At 47.4% G+C, this 9096-nt stretch overlaps 1 protein-coding gene across 1 annotated transcript; it reads right to left on the bottom strand.

Annotated features, from left to right (window-relative positions):
- Positions 1-3688: 3688 nt before the first annotated feature.
- Positions 3689-8579, bottom strand: nt5m (5',3'-nucleotidase, mitochondrial; the record flags this gene model as incomplete). The annotated part of the gene is made up of 5 exons (XM_083635799.1): positions 3689-3870; positions 4631-4745; positions 6033-6093; positions 7101-7201; positions 8310-8579. 5 exons carry the CDS (start codon positions 8577-8579, stop codon positions 3728-3730), a joined length of 690 nt encoding a protein of 229 aa, XP_083491925.1. The 3' UTR covers positions 3689-3727.
- Positions 8580-9096: the final 517 nt, after the last annotated feature.

Here is a 9096-nt window from a genome sequence, read left to right as displayed (position 1 = left end):
ACAATACAAATCTTAAAGGAAGGCGTGACAAGGTCGGAGGTGTTTCGCTGAAATAAATATATATATACTGTATATACAAATATATACATATATATATACTGTACTATTCGTAGGACCACATCAGATGTTTGATGTATATATTCTTTTCAGTTAACCCCCCCCCCCCACCCCCCCATCTCAAATGGCAAATGACATGTAACGATGAATACAAATGTTTGTTAAGGTCTATGCCAAAAATTTAAACAGAAAACATACAGGCAGTATCTGACACAAAATATTCCTCTTTCTCATCTGATTTACTCCAAAATTAAAATTGTTCTTCTTTTATTTCATTCCTTAATCCATCTAAATAGATATTATTCTTAGTTGTATGTTTTTAATAAAGGTCTGTCTTTGTTAATTTATTACTATAAACATTGAGCACACATCATAAATGATTGTGATTAAAAACTAAGATGTGTGTTTTTTTGGCAATGTGTATACATACATGCATAATGTGTGTGCAATTTTCAGGCTTGCTTGAACTAGTATTTTTCCTCATATGTGAGTTAGTTAAGATGCATAGATCATCGCACACAAAAAAGCACCAATATCAAGCACCGTATCAACTCCGATATCTGTAACATTTCTCTATTTGTGATTTGAAGTTGACCCAAGACAGATACGACACTGGCTGTGGCACATTACGTTACACTCCCAAAAAGTACAGGAACAATTCAGTTCTACTGTGTGACTGTGTCAAATGTCTCTGTATATGTATTTATTGCACAAAATCATCAGTGGCTACTATTGTTTTCTGAAACCCTGCAGAACCCTCGGTTGCAAAATTACATCATTTAGCTATCCTTAAAAAACAACTATTGGACAGTAAATGTGTTTATCGGTCCCACAATCTTTCTATGAACTACACAACCTCCAAATCATATTGCTTTACAGAGTAGGTGTGCAGTGGAGTGAAGGAGACTCAATATTTCACATTTTTTAAAGTCTAGCCCAGTGCAATGGGTTCATGCAAGCTGACTGAAGCTAACCGAAATGTACTTTGTGTGCACTGTGGATGAGATTTTAGTGAGCCTAAGTCAGCTTGTACATACAGAAGTGTGACCCCAGTGACCTTGCATTAGTTTGTGCCCATCTTTCCAGAGCTACTATGAGGGACAGCGTGGATTGTGCTGAGAAAGAACTCTACCAATCATCACCATCATTGGTAAGTAGCAAATGAGGCTAGACTTTAAAAAAATGTGAACTATCCCTTTAACACAGTACTGTGAACTATTTGTAAAGCTTTTGTGAAGATCCCAGGCAGACTCAATACATTCTCACACCAGTGAAAGAAGTGAGGAGCTCAGCACCGACTGACCACTTTTGACACTATGTTCTCAATGCAGATTTATCATATTGCCAACGTTCTTTCAACCCGGTCTCAGAGTGCCCCCTTGTGGTCAAACAGGTGAATGTCCTCTCCCAACAGAATTGCTTAAAACCTCCATGTTCCCTCAAATGTTCTTGTGAATTTGTCAGCTCACTCTCCTGCTTCGTGTACCTCCCTTCATCAGAAAGGAAGCCGGTGATTGTTGACTCCCAGGGGACCGTGGCTTGTGGGGGACAGATGGGAACGTGGCTCATGGGGGACAGATGGGACCGGGGCTCGTGAGGGACAGATGGGACCGGGGCTCGTGAGGGACAGATGGGACCGTGGCTTGTGAGGGACAGATGGGACCGGGGCTCGTGAGGGACAGATGGGACCGTGGCTCATTGGGGACAGATGGGACCGTGGCTCGTGGGGGACAGGTGGGACCGGGGCTCGTGAGGGACAGATGGGACCGTGGCTCGTGAGGGACAGATGGGACCGCGGCTCGTGAGGGACAGATGGGACCGCGGCTCGTGAGGGACAGATGGGACCGGGGCTTGTGAGGGACAGATGGGACCGGGGCTCGTGAGGGACAGATGGGACCGTGGCTCGTGGGGGACAGATGGGACCGTGGCTCGTGAGGGACAGATGGGACCGTGGCTCGTGGGGGACAGATGGGACCGTGGCTCGTGAGGGACAGATGGGACTGTGGCTCATGAGGGACAGATGGGACCGTGGCTCGTGGGGGACAGATGGGACCGTGGCTCGTGTGGGACAGATGGGACTGGGGCTCGTGAGGGACCGTGGCTCGTGGGGGACAGATGGGACCGTGGCTCGTGGGGGACAGATGGGACCGTGGCTCGTGAGGGACCGTGGCTCGTGAGGGACAGATGGGACTGTGGCTCGTGAGGGACAGATGGGACCGTGGCTCGTGTGGGACAGATGGGACCGGGGCTCGTGAGGGACCGTGGCTCGTGGGGGACAGATGGGACCGTGGCTCGTGGGGGACCGTGGCTCGTGGGGGACATATGGGACCGTGGCTCGTGGGGGACCGTGGCTCGTGAGGGACAGATGGGACCGTGGCTCGTGAGGGACCGTGGCTCGTGGGGGACAGATGGGACCGTGGCTCGTGAGGGACCGTGGCTCGTGTGGGACCGTGGCTCGTGTGGGACCGTGGCTCGTGTGGGACAGATGGGACCGTGGCTCGTGTGGGACAGATGGGACCGTGGCTCGTGTGGGACAGATGGGACCGTGGCTCATGTGGGACCGTGGCTCATGTGGGACCGTGGCTCGTGTGGGACCGTGGCTCGTGTGGGACCGTGGCTCGTGGGGGACAGATAGGACCGTGGCTCGTGGGGGACAGATAGGACCGTGGCTCGTGGGGGACAGATAGGACCGTGGCTCGTGGGGGACAGATAGGACCGTGTCTCGTGTGGGACCGTGGCTCGTGGGGGACAGATGGGACCGTGGCTCGTGGGGGACAAATAGGGGTGGGACATCGATCGTGATCCTCTTGTCATACATTATCGATACACTAGCGCCATATGATATCGTACATTATAGATCGTACTATGCAGTCTGCACTTTGTTAGAGCACTATGCAGTCTGCACTTTGTTAAAGAGCATATGCAGTCTGCACTTTGTTAAAGAGCACTATGCAGTCTGCACTTTGTTAAAGAGCACTATGCAGTCTGCACTTTGTTCTACATTGTCTCATGTCAATTCTGTCAATAAATACATCATTACTGCCTTTTGAGGGGTATTTTTCCCCCTCTTCAATAACACAGAGAGCGTGATGTATCACATGGAATATCCTGCAAGTACAATATTTTTTTTTACCTCTTTTGAATTGTGCCACGAGGTCCTTGTCAAATTAAAAGATTACTTTGCAAGTCAAGAAAGTCCCAGTTTGTCATAAAACTGTTGCACTAGAAGTTATAAATTAGACTACACACAACCACTCTCCTAAGTAATGTACCAGGCTGACGGCCATGTTGGTGTTGGTGTAACGTATCTTGTGCGAGACGAGAGATGTAGTTGATTGAGCGGTTTCATACAAAACTAAACGTTACAGTTTAACGAGAAAATGCGACTTTCTTGACATGCAGTTATTTTTTTAAATGGACAAAAGTCCATATAGTAGTGACAAAAGTCACTACTATATGGCACAATACAAACGCTATTAAAAAATTATTATCTCTCGCCATTCACCACCGCTCATATTTTTTCAGACGCTGGTTCGTATGCTGAACCAGGAAGTGGCCGTGACTTTGGCGCTCTATTGTGATACCATCGTTATCGTGGGCCAGGTATCGTGACAGTATCGTATCGCATCGTGAGTTACTCTGCGAATCCCACCCCTAGTGAGGGAGCTGCTCACTGCCTCTTGCTGTCCAGGATGGCCCTCCAGTCATGCGCCCAGGACAGCAGGCGTCTGTGGGGGGGGGAGCTGGGGGGGAGGTGCTTGTTGTGGCAGGCGGTGAACAGGATGTGCTCCCACGTGGGCCTGGGCTCGGCGCCTGTTATAGAGACACAGGTTCAGACGGACACACAGCATATCTGCCAACCATGGGCCAATATTTACTCTTTTGTCCACTGGTCAAATAGAGATGTATGGTTATTAAATGATACAAAACAGAGAACAGTAAGCGTAAGTGTAGGAAGAGTTTTAATTAAAAAGAATATATACAGTATATGTGATTATCAGAAAACACTTCAAAGTCTAGGATCTACAGTACATGTATTTTGCGTAGATCTAATTTTAAGGGCCTCTTTTTTTAAAATTTCATAGCAGACAGCAATATATAGGTCTACCCATTAGGAAGAACACGCTCTGGCTAAATTGTTAGAGCATGCCCTGGGGTCATTCTGGGCAAAATCTGATGCTTTTAGACTTGATTTGCATGAACTTGGCCTCAAAGTCCCTCAACTATTAGTGGCCGTTCACACCATACGCCAAAGCCACACAGTTTGATTTAGAGAAAATGTTAGTCAGGACCCAGCGGGCATTTTCACCATTCATTTTGATGAATGGTGAAATGAAGAAATAAATGAAATGAAGAAATAAAGTCAGCACACTGAAGAGTCAAGCAGTTTACTGACTCTTCAGTGTGACTTTATGTATTTTTTCTACTTTATCATTTATTTGTCCGGCACCTGCCTACTGAGTGGATGTGCGTGCTCTACTTCTTCAATGATGCTACATGCGCACGCAAGCACGCACACGCGCACACACACACACACACACACACACACACACACACACACAGTCACACTCACCGAGGATATCTGGCTTGTCATCTATGAGGATGTCCCCGGCAACCACCGTCTTGTCTCGGGTCAGGATGACCTGCTCCAGGAAGTCATGACCCAAATGCTTCTCTACCCAGGCATACTGGAGGGGAACACACATGCACGAACGCATAAACAAATCAGACGTGTCAGAAAAAAACGAAGAGGTAAACACAGTGAACACTTTCCAAACTCTGTGGACTCCAAAGTAGGGCTGAACAATTAATCAAAATTTCATTGAAATAGCAATATTCGCAATTTTCAAATCGCAGGAGGCGCAATATTTACCTCCGCCAAGGAGGTTCTGTTTTCGGTGGCCTATGTCTGTTAGCAGGATTACAAAAAAACTACTGGGCCGATTTTCATGAAACTTGGTACATTTTGGCGCGGATCCGATCCGGGCCAAGGGAGGGGCTAGGGGGAAGGGGCCATAGCTAGGGATAGGAAGGTCGTAGAGAGTCAGGATTTGAGGGGTGGGTAGGGGGAGTGGCTAGGGGGATGTGGGTGGTGGGAGGGGGCGTGGCCAGGAAAGGGGCGGGGCTTGGGAAAAGGGGCAGTAACTAGGGATAGGAAGGACATAGAGAGCCGGGGTTTGAGGGGTGGGTAGGGGAAATGGCTCAGTCAGAGCCGTGTATATAGAAGAGTCGTGACATCTCCATTCACTCCAATGGACCAGTTTTTTACTCTCAAGAGTTCCAGGAAGTAAGGTCCTGGATTAAGCAGCACTGTCGAGTTGCAGCAAAATGGACAGTTTGTGTTGTACTTTGAAAGTTTTTTTTAAAGAATCAAATTGTACATTATCAGCTTTATTTTAGCATTCAAAAGTAGCGTGAGACCCCTTCCTGGCTGTTCATTGACTAATGAGTCAATGAACCTCCGCTGATGCCACTCTCTTACTAGATTGCTCTGGGCTCTGTGTATGTGGGTGGTGGAAGGGCGTAGTCAGGAAAGGCGCGGGGCTAGGGATAGGAAGGCCATAGAAACTCTGAGCGTTGGCCTTGGTGGAGTTCTGCACTCTCTGAGTTCACTTCTAGTTGTGTGTGTACGGTAATTAATGTGTTAAAAAATACCATTTATAATTAAATATTGTGCTGCAGAGATGTCTTGGCCTACACATCATATTCTACAGACTTAAGAAAACATGATTGTTTGGTACAGAATGGATCCCCGAAAAAATCACACCATAATCCGTAATACAAATATAAAAAATAAATGTACATATAAATATAAAGAAAATTTGAATAATTATGTAAAAAATTATCATCTCCCTCTAAAATCGCAAATCATATCGCAATTGCAATATCAGTCAAACATAATAAAAAGATAAATGAGATATTTTTTTCTAAATCATTCAGCCAAAGGGAAGAGAGTGCGTTGGCAGTCAGCTTACCTTCTCATAGGGACAGTGTTTGTAATGTTTTATAGGACTGGTACAAATAAAGACATCTGTGCTGCGGAGAGAGAGAAACAAACAACAGAAGAAGATTGAAAAACATACACCCGTTTTTATTTTTGCTCCAAGTGAAATGTTTTTGAAATGTTCAGTAGGTCGCTGGTTGGCTTGGTTCCAGCCTTAAAACTCGTTATATAAGGATTTTTCAAAATGTCTATGGAATTCTCTCCCGGTGGCTGGAGACATCACGTGACTGTTGAGCTCTATATCTGACCTCAGTAGCGACTGTGAATATCTGTGGGACAGATCACCAACTTTCACTAACTAATGCCCGAAGTCACCTCATGAGGGCGCAACAACAAAGACAACAGCAACTCTGACTGGACAGTGTCTGTAGTATGTAGGAAGTGCTCACTGCTCACAAAAACATAGAATAGAATGAGTCAACATAGAATGCACCCACACATTATGGATCCCACCAGAGTTGGATCTCACTTGGCAAGACCCGGCCGCGCTATTGTCACAGTCTCCTGAGCGGCCGATTGTTCACGATTGGAGTTGCCCCGTTTATTGGTTTTTATTTATTATCATGCACACAGGCGACGACTTTGTTATCCAGTCCCCACTCACTCATCGCACCTCGCAGCTGGGCAGCCAAGTTTTCAGCGGTGTGTCTTTCCTCCAGGGCGCACGTCTGAAGCACACAGCATGTCCTTCGTCCAGATAATGACATGTTATAGTCATGTATGACTCGGTGGTTATGGACGTCCACCCGTCTGAAGTTATGGCCACATATTCTGCCCCCTCGAACGCTCGTTGCATCTTCTCTGTCATTTTGCGATGGCTGATCTCGAGTCGAGACGTAATTGTTTTGCGAGTGCGGGGAGGAGGAGCAATTATCTCCCTGGCTGCTGCTCAGCCTGTTTACAAAGAAGCCGAGGCAGAGGCGTGAAGAACAAGATGCAGCGTTTAACCGACTAGTAAAATACTAAACGGTTAATAAATGAGTAGGCGGTTAAACGGTTAAACGACTAGTCGCGCACATCCCTAGTGGTCAGCACCTACTTGTCCATCTTGACCATCTCCTTGACAGCCTCCACTCCTCCTGGCAGGGGCTCCAGGTCTATGAAGAAGTCCTTGGACTCCCAGATACTGATGGCCTTCTCCTGGATTCAGTGCACACACACATACACTGTGTACATTGGATATGTCGACATGTGAGCATGTGCGCTCGCAAGTCTCAAGAAAAACCAGAATTGGGGCGTCTGGGTAGTGTAGAGGTACAAGCACTCGCCTACCACAGTGGAGTGTCTAAAAGGCAGTTAGTAACACAGGTGCAAGCAAAACATTAACGAGGGCCCCCTGCACTGGATCACGGAAATGGATTGGAAATTGGAAACCCTCATTCATGTTCTGCTTGCACCTGTGTTACTTCCTGCAGACAGAAAATGGGTGAATAGACCCTTTTCACAGCTGCCATTTTTTTTTGTCTAAAAGGCAGGATAAACACAGGTGCAACCAACTCACTAATTAGGGCCGGAGCACTGGAACACTTAATAGACTGGAGGTTGGAAGCCCTAATTAATGTTTTGGTACACCTGTGTTTATCCTGCCTTGTAGACACAAAATGGCCAACGTGAAAAGGGTCTATTGGGTGGGAAGTGAAAAAGGCTAATAACAGTCAAAACAGGCCTATAGCAGAGGTTTTCAAAGTGGGAGGCGGGGCTCCCCAGGGGGGCTCCAAGAAGTTTCAGGGGAGGCTCAGTGAATGAAAGTGCAAAAATATTACATTAGTTATTACATTATCAAAAGGAGATCACATAGAATAGCCTGTGTGTGATTTGGTTAGGGAGATAGTTCAGAGAGACAGTACTTTTGAGGGGGGGGGGCGGTTGACAGAGTCAGAAACAAATAAATGCCTTCAGACAGACAGACAGACATATTTTTGGATGTATTTGGTGGAGTCTGAACTGTGAAGTATGTCAAACAGCAATATCAGACTATCTTGGCACAATTGTTGAGTGTTTATGGAATGAAAAAACAGAATCATGATCCCATGGTAGGCCAACAGGTATTGAGCGAGGGGGGCCTCTTTTTCCAAGCTTTGTCTGGGTGGAGGCCCACAGTCTCAGACTTTGAAAACCCCAGGCCTATTAGCCCTAATTCACAAGCATGTCTCACCCCGACCCCCCCCCCCCCCCCCCCCCCGGCTTTGGGCGGCGGTGCAGAGTCCTAGGTCAGGTGCCCAGGCTGCAGGTAGGCAGGTTGACTTACACACAGGTCGCTCCTCAGCTGGCCGTACTGCGTGGACACCCAGAAGCCCCTCCTGTCCTCCAGGCTGATGTAGGGCTCTTCCGGGTACCTGGCCCGGTACTTCTTCAGGAACCCCCCCTCGAAGTCCGCCAGGACCCCGTCCATGTCCACCAGAACCCGCAGGCTCTTAGCCGAGGAAGACATGTTTACACAACAAATCTTCTTGAACGGATCAGGGTGCACGGCTCTCCCTCTGCAGATGAGGCGTGTTGCTGCTGGCAATAAAGCCATGACCGTTGACTCTTGGCTGGCTGCAGCAGTATGACCGTTAACCCTTTGCAAACAGCGAGAGGTAAAACGGTTGGAAAGTCAACATGAGAGCTGAGAAGTGGCCAACCGCTGCGACAACCAAGCCACGTTGTTGTTCACTGAAATGAACGCGTTACGGTTTGTTGTCATTCGTCTAAAGTTATTCTTCGTGACGTGAGGTTTAGTGTTTCACTGCTAGCTTCACTTTGTGGTAAAGCTGGGCCGCTCTCTAGCTAGCAGCGAGCAGGTCAAATGTGACATGCCTTTGCTTTCACCGCTGGTCACTGCTTTGTCATTCCTGCAGCAAGTGACTGTGGCTGCTACAGCTAGCAGCCTGGGCTCAAAATAAAAAGCCTTGTTCCCATCGACATAAATAAAATGGACGGAGGATCTGGTCCCCTATAGTGATAATATAGCTCAGTGCTTGTTCCCCTTCTAGTACTACTGTAGTGGTGACGCGAGGTTACTGGTGTGTTCTTCTTCTTCTTCTATCCGATTC

The sequence above is a fragment of the Poromitra crassiceps genome (assembly GCF_964638095.1).
Source record: "Poromitra crassiceps genome assembly, chromosome: 4".
Lineage (NCBI taxonomy): Eukaryota > Metazoa > Chordata > Actinopteri > Beryciformes > Melamphaidae > Poromitra > Poromitra crassiceps.
The sequence above is the reverse complement of the archived record's forward strand: the minus strand, read 5'-3'. Positions and strand labels throughout refer to the sequence as shown.